General features: G+C 35.8%; 1 protein-coding gene across 2 annotated transcripts in view; it reads left to right on the top strand.

The window, feature by feature from the left end:
- The window catches only part of GRK4 (G protein-coupled receptor kinase 4), a 38,596-nt gene that overhangs the window by 8,647 nt on the left and 17,060 nt on the right, over positions 1-12,889 (top strand). For both annotated transcript variants that reach the window (XR_010027851.1, XM_063157467.1), the window contains exons 2-8: positions 1,791-1,877; positions 2,544-2,656; positions 6,976-7,053; positions 8,093-8,193; positions 9,541-9,633; positions 10,985-11,048; positions 11,776-11,916. Coding sequence is in view for 1 of the 2 variants with exons in the window: in XM_063157467.1 (XP_063013537.1) it covers positions 1,791-1,877; positions 2,544-2,656; positions 6,976-7,053; positions 8,093-8,193; positions 9,541-9,633; positions 10,985-11,048; positions 11,776-11,916 (677 nt within the window). In the remaining variant the exon portion in view is untranslated. The remainder of the gene's footprint in view (positions 1-1,790; positions 1,878-2,543; positions 2,657-6,975; positions 7,054-8,092; positions 8,194-9,540; positions 9,634-10,984; positions 11,049-11,775; positions 11,917-12,889) is intronic.

Raw genomic sequence — 12,889 nt, 5'->3', positions numbered from 1 at the left:
TGCACCTTGCAGGTTAGTGTGACATGGCTGAACCTGACACTTTTAGCCATTGTTTCCATGATCACATAATCTATACCCAGGCCTTGCTATTCAATGAATGTGTATAGGCTACCTGTTAATATTCCTTGATTTTCTTTGTGTTCACTTCTGTTAGAAGGGTGTTATGTTTTGTTTTGATTTTATTTTCTTCAAGCATATATTCAACTTCTTTTTAAGTTCAAAAATATATTGTTAGAATAGTCACAGTTTGTTTTAATGATGCTGGTAAGTCTCATTATTAGTTCTGGTACTGCTTGAAATATAGGATGAGAAGTAAATTCCATATTTTGTGTTTTAAGACTTTATGGAAGGCAAATGACCTGCAAAGTGATTATTAGAAAATGAAGTGCAGAAGTTTGCATTTTTTTTAGAAAGTAGGTGTCAGTTCAAAGAATGTCCATAAGCTATCATTTATAGATGATTTATTCTTTATTTTTTTACCTTTCTAGGGACACTAGAGTTGAGAATGTTTTGTTGCAGCAGCAGAGTAAGATGTCAATATTCCTGTTAGCAAGGATAAATTTGGTATGAACCAAAAAAATTTGGTGTGAATTTGGTATGAACCAAGGTCCACCAAGCTGGAACTGGTCTAACTGCATAGGTGGAATGGTTCAAGAAGCTGTATGTTTGAGTAAAGAGGGGCTTTAAAAAAAATACATGTTTTGTTGTTCTGAAGATTTTAGTTCCTTTCACCCTAACGATTTACTTCTGAAAGAGTTTGGTACCCTTTGCTGCTTAGTTTCTATTCAGGTTACATTGGGTAACTCCCTTCCTTTTTCTCCTATTGTGGTTAGCAGTGTGTATTGCTTTGGTACAGTGAGAAATCTCTGTGCAGATTTGCTGCTGCTCTGTCATGTGGAGGTGCATCTGATCATATAGCTTAGTAAAATCTTCTAAAGTCTTTTGCAGCACTAAATTACTCTTCCACAGAAACGTTTTGGATCTGAAAGTGTGTATGTGTTCCTGTCTTTCGCTGCTTTTTTGATAAGTATGCATATCTTCTGTAAAGGAAATTGGCCAGGGTAATGTGCTGAAACACAACTGTGTTTCAAATGTAACACAGATCTGTTTTTTTAGAAACTGAGAAAAACATTGTGGTAGTTTTAAAAAATCAAATACTAATTCAACACCAGCGCTGTGAAATCTGAAGCATTGAAAATATCTAAATGTTACAACAGCTAAGTTCTTCCTGGTATCCTTGTATGGTCTAGAGTAAATAGTGTGTATTTGAGCTATGCCCTCACATTTATTACTGGGATCTACTCTTACTACTATCACTGCCCTTAAACAGACAATATTTATGTACAACTTTATTATTGAAAAATGTGTTTAAGAACTTTGTTCTTGGTATTTTGTTACTCAACTTTATTTTCTTCTATTCTTTACCATGGTTGAGAGATAATTCTCAATTTTTTTTTTTGTTTCATCTTCGATGTTTCAGTTTTGTTTGTGATTTTCAAAGTACCTATTTGAATTTGTCTTTTCTCTGCAGAGATGTTCTACATACACAGACAAAATGTGAAGGATTTGTCTTGGAAAAGACTTTACATGAAACATGAAAAAAAGCATTAAAGTTCTTCTGTATCACATTTGTTATTGGTTTGGATATCCTTCTAGATGGATTTCTTTCTAGGCATGAAAAGTAGTCTGACACATCTGTGTAGAACTGACCTAATTTTATGCTGTTAATGGTATGTTCAATTTTACTCTGATTCTGTACTGTGTTTTATATTATTCATATTTTCCTCTAGGCAAACGGAGTGGGCGTAGTAAAAAATGGAAAGAGATGCTGAAGTTGCCCCCTGTCAGTCACTGTGAGGGTATTCGGTGCTCCATCGGTGAGTGTCCTGTAAAGTAAACCCTCTTCTGTGAGACAGAAGGACAAGAGTTTGGTGCTGGTAATGGAAAGGATTCTGCCTTGCTTCTAAATGCTAAATAGCAAAAAAAAAAAAAAAAAAAGCTATTAAACTTGTAATATGATGGAGAACTGAGGAAAAAATAAAATTTATGAGATGATGAAAAGTATATCACAGCTCCTTGTTTGTTAAAGGAAAATGTTCCTAAAGAATAGATTTTCAAAACCTTGAATTAGAAAAAGGGATCACATTATAAATTGATGGTAATATATTTTACCCTTTTCCTTAATGCCTTGTAATAGTTTTTTAAACCTTTGTGTTATAATCTTGTATTCCCTCTTTCCAAACAATCTCGTTTGCTTTGGTGTTGCTGTTTCACAGTATGGTTGCTTTTTGCACCCTAATCTAAAAGCACCTCAAGCATATAATTCAGTGTGCTTTTAGTAAATGGGGTAGTCAGTAGAATACAGATGTGACTGAAGAATGTTTCACTATTCTTTGGAATAATTACATATTTATGGTACCTTTGATAAGCATGTTAATGTAAAATCTTCATGTTTGAGTGATGTTTTTCTGACCTCAAATGGGAGTAATGACTATCCTACTACAAAAATAAAAATAAATAAAGATATTTATATTTTTTCCCAGAAAGAGACTATAACCAGCTTTGTGACAAACAGCCAATAGGAAGACTTCTCTTCAGACAGTTCTGTGATTCTAGACCAGATTTGAAAAGATGCATTGAATTTCTGGATGCAGTGGTAAGTAGTGAGAAATGTATGATGGCTATCAGTAGGCAGAGTCTTGTATATTCTTGTATGTAAATATTGGATTTTTGTGCTGGTTTTGCTGAGATAGAGTTAATTTTCTTCATTGTATCTCATTTAGTGCTCTGTTTTGGATTTTAGACCAAGATAATGTTGGGAACAAGGATGTTTTAGTTCTTGCTGAACAGGGATTCCACAGTGTCAAAGCCTTTGTGTTCCTCATGCTGCCCTACAAGAGAGGAGGCTGATGCGCAAGGAGTTGAGGGTGGACACTGCCAGGATAACTGAGCCCAAAGAATATCCCACACCATATGGTGCTGTGCTCAGCAATAAAAGCTGGGGGAAGAAAGAGAAGGGGGGAAGGTACAATTTGCCAGCTAGCTGTTATATGTGGGAATGAAGCCCTGCCTTCCTGGGAATGGCCAATGGGAAGAGATGAATGAATTTCTTACTTGGCTTTGCTTGTACCTGCAGCTTTGCTTTATCAAACTGTCTTTATTTCAAGCTGCAAGATTTCTCACTTCTGCCCTTCTGGTTATGAGTGGGGGAAAGTGAGTGGGCACCTGTGGGGGGTTTAGCTGCCTGCCTGTTTAAGACACAACCATTTTGTTAATTTTCTCTATACACCTCTGTTTCCTTATGCTGTATACTTGAAAACATAGTGTGAAAACATAGTCTTTGCTGGCTGTAAAGCTGTAACTTCTGATGGATGTCAAAAAACCATCTCTGTTACTAAAGGAAAATGTTTAGTGTTGACTGTGAAGTCTCTGCCATCTTGATGTGGCCCAAGCTACAGAAAAGGGCATGATGGGAAAGAGAGAAGCAATTTTAGGAAGATGTGCTAGGCTTCTAAAGCCTGAAAGGGTGTCTGCATTATGAATATTACTTGCTATACTCAGCCTTCAAAATGTTATTAACATAGACTTAAAAATGTTGCAACTTGCATGGAAGCCCTAGGCTACATAGCATGTGCTAATTAAAAACCATATAATGGAGATGGAAATTTAGAGAACCATCTAAGGAAGGAGAAAAAACAATCCTTTTGAGACTAAGGGAAAAGATCTTGATATATTTACATCTTGATATCTAATGCTGAAGAACAAGGGAGGAAGGAAGTGTGCCCACAGCTATATTTTGCAAAAAATCCTCAGCCCAAAACCCTCCTGGGGAGGGGGAAAGTAGTGAGGAGATTAGGCAGGCACAAAACAGCCCTTAAGAGAAGAACAGCTCAGAGCTTTTGATTCTTTGTCCCTCACAGTTAATCCAAGAGCAATAAGATACAGTCTCAAACTGAGATTGCTGACAAAAGAACAGGTTTTCTCAGTCCAGCCATTTTTGTTCTTACATGCAGAGAACAAATGACCAAAGAAGACAGAAGTAGGGTAATGCTGCTGCTTGCATGCATCGCAAACTACAATACTGGAATGTAAGATGACTCTGGAAGAGGCAGGGTGTAAGGCATGTACATGGGATTATTGCTGTGCCTCCTATTTCACTGTGTCTTCCTTCCCCCTTGGTAGTAAAAACTGAGGCACTAGATCAGCTAAAAAAGAATTTAAGTGTCAAATAGGTGGAATTGTTTATATTTGTCAAAGAACCTGTGTGCAATTTGGCTTATTCCCCAGGTGTGTTTCACTTTTGTGACTCCCAGGAGCTGTTTGAGCACCAGATTGCAGAGACTAGATTGACAGTTGGAGACTGAATGGATTGAATGGAAATCCAGAATAGTGGAGCTTTCATTCCTGAAGTGAATATAAATACAAACCAGAGCCCTTAATGAGTGCCATGCACTGACAACTGTGGATTTACCCCTAATGGTTACAACTTCTGCACACATTTTAATCTTTATATCTTAGATAAGGAGTAGCAAAATCTTTGGCAGCACAAAAGAGAATGAATCTTAGGCATGACTGTAAGGCAGGTGTGCCCTTGCTCTAGAGATGTAATTTTCAGGTAAAACGGTCTCTAAGAAGTAACTAACTGAAAAATTTGCACTGTTTTGAAATGTGCAACCTATAATGTTTTGTGGATTGCAACACTTCTGTGAATGAACGAAGACTGGCATAGCTCAGATAATCTGATGTGAGGGATGGTTTCACAATTTACTTTTTTGCATTTGTTGTTTAATTTCCATTTGAAAAATCAGGGGGAAGAATTATTCTTGGGAATCATTGAAACAAGACAGCCTTTAGTGACTCTTGTGATCTGAAACTAGCATCCTATCTTGATCAAGGATGTGAGATAAAATACCTGCTATCTCTTATAGATGGTTCCTGAGTTAGCCTGATTCCCTTTTGTGGACTTCAGCACCAGACTTCAGCAAGATTTGATCTTTTAGGGGTTGAGGGGTTTCTTTCGTTTGTATTCTTTGTAAGGCAATACAGGAAACAAAAGCTGAAGCTGTGTGCTTTTTACCTTGGCTTTTGCCAAGCTTAGCTTTTTGAGATGTTAAAAAAAATCTAGGCTAACTTTTTTGGGGAAAAAGAAATTCCCAAAATGAAATATCATAGCCTGAAAAACCTTGCATCGTAGTTAATGGAGTTTTCTGACTCTTTTACATGAAGCAATGTGATTTCAGCAGTGTGATAATTTCTGGAGTCCAAAATCAAGGTGGTACCAATGCTGTGTTGTCTGCCTGTACTGAATACTGAGTCTGGTAAGGTCCAGTTCTTGGGAAGGCGTGACCTAAAAGTCTGGAGTCAGCTTGGCTTTACAGAAAGAAGAGTTGTGAAATAATTGAATGTAAGTGACAGAACTTAAAGTGAGGAATGAGTTATCCAATCTAGTGACTCATTTCACCAGCTAGGGACAGGCTTACTCACATATGAAAAGGAATCAATGACAGTTCAAACTTCGCTGTAAGTACCAGAAATATTTGGAAAGGCCACCTCTCAAACTTCCTTTTAAATTACACTATCCACTTAAAACAGTATGCCTAATTAATTGTATTAAATTAGTGTTAAAGATGCTAAGCACACTGCTGAACTTTAGGTTGATAAACTTTTCTGACTTGCTCAGGTTGATTAGCAGTTGCAGAAGAATTCCTCACCATTTCCTTTCCACTTGTTGTTGTGGAATTGAACAGCAGAAATTATGGCTTGCATTTGGATTGATGGATTTGAGTAGTGTGCTGAAGTGGGTGATACCATAATGTTGCAGTAAAAAAAGATGTTGATGACTTGAGTCAGTGTTGATTGGTTGTCATTAATGGCAGAACTGGAAATCAGGAATTCCATTATTTCCAGTATTGTGTGTATTTGGTTCTTGGACTGTCATTTTTTAGTGTTCTAGTTTTCTTTATAAAGGTAAATAACTTCTGATTACATCAATTACTTGTAATTTCCAATGAGGTTTCTAATGATTGTTGTCTCAATAAGCCCCACTGTTGTTTTGTTTCATACAGTTCTCCATCCTGGAAGTCTGCCATGTATTCTTTGTTCCTAGGTGCATGCATTTAAATCCTGAAATATGAAATAAGCTTTGATTGAGTTGGCCCAGCTAACAAACCTAATACATGTTGCTATTTGAGATTGCTCTTTTCTAATTTATCTTTCCCCAGGTTTGGGGTTCTCTTGAAATCTTGTAACTTCTGATGTCTGCTTCTAGATTATTCCATTAAATTATTAATAGTAAGCAGTCCTTGGAGTTTTTCAGTAGTAGTGTCTGTGTGGTGATTTGTTGGTTGTGGATTTTTTCCATAAGTAGCCACTTCTGGAGCTCTGTTCAGCTGCCAATTGTTTATCTGCAAAAAGCACTGTGTTACACAATTCTCTTTTTCTTCATCTCAGTACCAGATGTTACTAAGTTAAAAAACTTTCAAGATTTGTATCTAATCAATTTAATTTTTCAAAAAATGATGTAGGGTTTGGTTTAGATCTCATTTATAAGCTTGCAGAAAGTAGTTTTATCCTGGTTTTACCCAAAACTGAAGCAAAGAATAACACATGAAGGGAAAAAAGTACAGTGAAGAAAAAGCTGATTATTGTACTCCTGATTATTTTCCATCTGGGTCATTCTGTCCTACAACACTACATAAATACTATTTAATTGTAGTTGATCTAGTTTAACCTCTAGGATGCAGTTTCTGTAATTGTATTTAGACTAATTGTTAGATTTTGTATGTTTTCCAAAGATTAAATTCCATATGCTTTGTTTTTTCCTTAGGACTGTTCTTCATACATGTTTCACCTTATAGCCTTCTGTTTCTTTTATATTAGGAGTATTGTGTTATTCATGATAAAATTTACCTATCATCATGTAAAAGATGCCAAGTGACTGTGAACATAATAAAATTTTCAATTCCATTTCCCTAGGCAGAATATGAGGTATCTTCAGATGAAAAGCGCATAGACTGTGGCCTCAAAGTTTTAGAGACATACTTCACTAATGGGGTAAATATATTGCAAAAATTTCCTCAAGTGCTTTGGAAGTGTCAGATAAATAGAGAGATATAAGTGGTTGCATTGTTTTTAGTAAATTGACTTTCAAACTTCATTGATCCCATTTTTGTCTTTCTGAAAGGTGTGCTGCCTTCTAAAATTCTGCTCAATCAACTTGAGTAGAAACCTTGACTGATCTCTGCTTTTAAATAACTACTACAATAAAAATTTATTCTCCATTTAACTCCTACAGAAAATTTAAAAACAAATTAACTCGGTGTATTGTCATCTGAAGTCTTTTAGACTCCTGTGTGGCCTTGGTTGTTTGCTGTAAATTTTCAGAATTGCTGCAGGTTTTCACAAAGCAAAATGCTGTTTTCTTCTGAAGCATTCTGTTACTTTGTTTTCCATGGTAATCATTAGTAGCTGATTTTTTACATTTATCAAATGTCTTTTCTTTGGTATCCAGTGGAAGCTTTTCTGTGGATATATAATTCAATATTTTCTTTTTATGAAGAGATGTTCCTTCTGCTTCTCTTGCTTTGGTCATCTTATACAAAAGACCTTGAAGATGCCTCATAAGCAGATGGAATCTTAATTTGTACACGTTTTGAGAATTTCTTTGGGACTACCGTAATTCATGTACATTTTTCAAAAAACTCCAGATTTCTTTGATCTGGTTTGAAATAGTTTCCCAGCCTGTGTTTGTGTTTCTTTCTCCTTCTTTCCATCCTGCCAAGCCAAAGAGATGACTTGCTTTTTTGGTGGTAGACTTATGGAAAGAAAAAGAAATTTGACTTATTGCCAAGTTTATTCCCCCAGATACTGAAATAGTAAATAACTGAAATAACTTTCAATGCATTGTTCTGTAACAGGTAAGAAATAAAAATTTTGCTCAAATACGACTTTCTTGATTTTCTCTTTAGTCAAACTGTTCCATTCCTTTAACTGTATTAAAAATTTTAATTTATCTTTGAATACAAAACTTTTAGTTTTTGTATTGATTTACGTGCTTTCATTGTTGCTTTCCTTTCTTTTTTATTATGTTAAGTCTGCAGCACACTTGCCAGAAATACCTCAGGAAACAGTAAATGAATGTAAAGCAAGACTGGAAAAGAACCCTTCTAAGGATCTTTTCATGGACTGTACTAGGTAAGTTAAAAATGCCTAGTGCTAAGTTTGGGAATTACAAGAGAAATTTATGTGTTTCTAAGGAAAGTGAAATATGAAGTTGTTATACCCAGAAGTACTGAGTCCCTAAAATGAGTAAGTAAAGTAAGAAACTTGGAACAGATTTATTAGAGGATTGGGTTTCCTTTGGATGTGATTTAGATGTTTGACTTTTGCAGAGCTTTTTTCTTAATGCTGCTTTTGCATAAAATCACACTGTTGTCTGACGCCAAGAATTCTGTAAGATAAATGATATTTCTCTTTACTGTATTCATGCTTTTTGAGAGACTCTCTTCCATTATGGAGGTACTCAGAAAAATATGAAATTATAAGTTGAAGCTTGAAAGGTTTCTGAACAACTTTAGACATTTAAGGTTCTTGAAAATAGGTTTAACTGAGGCCAACACTTATGTGCCATTAAGATGGCTGATTAGAGGATCACTTGTAATAGCTAACACAAAACAATAAAACTTGGTTTTGTTCTGCAGTCATGGAGTGATATTTCACACAGTAGTAGCAGGGGAGGCTTGTCTTGGAGGGATGGTACATGTTTATGAGTGTTACATGTCTTTCTAAAGACTTTATGTTTCTAATATTTCTGGTTCTTCAAGGCATGCTTGATCTTGTCTGAAGGATGACTACAGGTTTTGTCACTGCTTGGGTCATCTCCCTGGCAACAGAAATAAGCATGCTTTGTTAGAAGCTGAGATTATAAGATTGAAAGGGCTGTGTGAGAACAGCTCATGAAACATGTCTCAAATGGAGTGTCTCATGTAGATCATCCCCTTTCCCCTGTCCAATAAAGACCTGACTACAGTTTGAATGACTTCTTTCCCTCCCCACCTCCATCTTGGTGTGGTTCTTTTAAGGTACTTGGTGTTCAAGGTTTGGATATGGCTTTTAGAACTTCAGTTTCAAATCCTAGAAAAAAAATGTATTTACCAGTCTCCAAAGAATGCATGAAACCTTGTAGATTCTTTCAGAGTTCATATTTGCAGGGTCATACATGCATAAAAAGCTGCTGAGAAGCTGATGTTTAAGAGGGTTTGAAGACAATGAAAATGCAGAGGTCAAAGTGTCTAGTTCTATAAGCAGCAGTAGTTTGGCCTTCACAAGTATTTTGACAGGAACAATTTTCTGTTACAGTTTTTTGTCTCACTTTGTGAGACATTTAGGTCAAAACCATTGTAGAGCGCAGTGGTGATGTTTTTCTGCCTACAGCTTCATTGATATGTTTAAATATATGTCTATAGATTGATAGCACCTCTTGCTTCAACAGCCTTTTTCAGAATAAGATGGATTTTATTTTTCTGTTTATTTTCCGGCTAGAATTGTCCATGAGTACCTAAGCAAAAGACCTTTTGAAGCTTACCAGGAGAGTGTGTATTTTTCCCGTTTCTTACAGTGGAAATGGCTGGAAAAGTAAGTTTATTTATAATGTTTGTATTATAATTTAGCTTTGCTTTGTGGCAAATTTTGATTTTTATGCTGGAAATGCTGTAGAGCTGAGTGCTGAATGAGAGATTGCCTGTCTAAGAAATTATGATCTGAAAGACAAGATGTAAAGGATGATGTTGATGGATAGTAGGAGAACCAGGACTCCAATGGAACTGTCTGTCTGTAACCTTTAAGTGATAAATCTTAAGTCTTTAAGTGGTATTGGATGCAAATTCAGAAATATTTTGCTGTCAAGTGTGCAGTGGAATACCAATCTTTCTTGGGAATACTCTCATCCTTTAGTTTCAAACTTGATCTAATGAGTAGTTAGTAAACAGATTAATCTAGTATTATAACCCACTGGGTAATTGGATTGGTACAAGGTTTTTTAGAATGGTACAGATTCAGATCTAGTAATTACAAGATAGCAAGATTTACATATTATATATGTATCAGAATGTAGTACATTCAAATCAATACTAGGTGAGTGTCCAGACTCTTTCAGAAGGCTGAAATTGTTACAAATTGACTCAAATTCAGCCTGCTGTGATCACACATTCAAACATTAAGGTGCTTGAAGCACTGATTTTGTTGTAAATTCCAATTATCCAATGTCTTTATTTTACTGAATTGTTTGCAAAACCCAGTAAGAGAACTAGGGAAGTCACTCAAATTTTCTACTAAATGAACCTCCACTGTTGTCCTAAGAGCAAAGCTGCAGTAACAGTGAGTGCTCATTTAAAGCAAACACAGGAAAAGCCAGTCCCTTGTGATAGCCCTGCTCTGACACATTCAGGAGAGTTTTAGCATAGAGGGATCAACAGCTCTACTGCCTCCAGTTATCTGTTCCTCCTCCTCTGCATCAATACCCTAACAAATTGGCTCTTGAACTGCTCTTGCATACCACAACTGTTTCTTTAGTAAAAAGCAAAGTGAAATCAGCGATGGTTTACCTTTTAAATGCCACATTGTCAGCATGATCCCACTGAAATACAGTCTGCCTGCGTGTCAATAAAGGAGGCGGCAGGAGGTGACAATGGCCTGTGCTGGGAGCTCGGCAGGCTCTGACTGAGGCAGCAAAGGGCCGACCTGGGCAGCTTTCCTTCCTGCTGTCGGCAGTGCCTGGTGACCAGATGAGGGAGCCCACGTTTCTTAGCAGAGCACCCCTTTCGTTTGAAATTCAGCTCATTATGGTACTTCTACATGAGGTTAAGGCAGCATCTGTTCAGAAATGTGTCAGAACAGAAAGGAGAAAATGAAGACAGACCTCGGGGTGGGGAGGGATTGCTAACATTTGTAATTCCTGTTGCAGTAATTGATTGTTTCTGTTAATCAGGCAGCCAGTAACCAAACACACGTTTAGGCATTACCGAGTACTGGGCAAAGGTGGATTTGGAGAGGTGAGTACAGAAGTATCTTTCTGCAAGGCACTTCTTAAGGAATCAAAGAAAAAGGGGAGTCTGTTTAACTCTTGTCTCTATCAATCTACATTTGACACATCACCTGGCAAGCTGTTGTCAATGCAAACTGTTTTAATGTGTTAAAGCATTGTAGGTCATGCACAAAGCTGCAGAAAATTTGTAATGACTGACAACAGTCACTTCTATTTAGAAATGTCATTTGGAAATGAGAATTTAGTTGCAATTTGCTAATTATGTAGAATATTCGTGAACCTAATTAAAAATCTATAGATTTTAATAATTCTTTATAATTTATTGAACTACCTCTGTACATATTTTAACCAGTGCCCTATATGGAAGGAGAGTGCAACTAAATTACCATTATCTTTCTCCTGGTTTATTGTGATGTGAATATTTGTCCTTGACACATCCTAGGACACTTAGCACTGTTACTGTAGTCACTTGTTTCACTAACACAGGATCCACAGTTTTGCTAAACTATTTAACCCCCAAAGAAATGTACTTGCCTCTGTATAATCACTTTTTCTACTTCTGTTACAGTTTTTGTGAACCTTTAAAGTTTCATGAGCAAAGGCTCTGATACTTACAGACTATAATTTTCTGACAGCATTAAAGAGTTTGAAAAGAAACCTAAATTTAATTTTCTTTAAAATAAAAATTCTAAAAAGCCTCAAGCATCTCTGACACACTATCCTTCTTTTTGTAGGTGTGCGCCTGTCAAGTACGGGCAACAGGAAAAATGTATGCTTGCAAAAAGCTAGAAAAAAAGAGAATAAAGAAGAGGAAAGGGGAATCAATGGCTCTAAATGAAAAAAGAATTCTAGAAAAAGTGAATAGTAGGTTTGTAGTAAGTATCTACTTTCTATTTTCAGAAATTTATCTTGTTTGCTTCATTTATCTCTTCCAGGAACTTGTGGGCACAAAACTCTTTTTAAAATTGATTTAAGGAGTGCACGAGAGGAATGATTGATACAATAATAAATACATTTTGTATGTGATTGGGAATAGTTCAGTGCACAAGGATTATTTTTGGTCCACCTGCTTTATTTCTGACAGCCAGAACATTAAGGCAGGGTTTCAGCATGCTGATGCCACTGAATCTTTGTCCTCTGCTTAATTTTATATCCTGAGGTATTTTCACAGCATTTGTTACTCCGTTGCTAATATATTTTAAGACAAACATGACATTTTAATACTGTATTGATTCAGGTTATATTGCTTTGCTGTGTACCAAGGCTTAAAGCAGTATCTTGGATGTGAAACAATTAACTTTTTAATGGAATTTCCATGTAATGGAAATCTTAGTTTTAATACCTAAGCATTTGTAACTTATGTAAATTATGCTCTGTTAGTAGCTCTAATTACTAAGCAGCATAAGAAGTTAAAATGTTCAAAGATACACCAAGTAAAACTTTCCCCAGGTAATATTTACTATTTAATTGAAATGTCATTTAAATGTTAATTTCAAATACACTTTGCTTTGGTTTGAAATCCATTTACTTATAAATTTTGTATTGCTGTTCAGAGGATTTTAAAGTACCTGTTTTAGAGGATAGTGAAAGTTATTTATAAATATATATGTATAAAATATGTATGTATGCATTTTCTGATAAGTTTTATGTATTAGAAAAACCACTGTAGAATACTGCTAGCTACAAGAAAAATGAAGAACTTGTTGGCCAGACACATTAATATTTTAAACTATTGTAAATTATGGTTTTGTATAAATATGCTAATGTTACTTTTGCACAAGGCTTCTGTGCTTAAATTGATTGAAACTGAATCCAGGGAGTACCTGACTTGATCCATAAATTATTAAA

Source organism: Melospiza melodia, chromosome 5 (assembly GCF_035770615.1).
Source record: "Melospiza melodia melodia isolate bMelMel2 chromosome 5, bMelMel2.pri, whole genome shotgun sequence".
NCBI lineage: Eukaryota > Metazoa > Chordata > Aves > Passeriformes > Passerellidae > Melospiza > Melospiza melodia.
Note: the sequence above shows the minus strand (reverse complement) of the source record. Positions and strands in the feature narration are given on the sequence as shown.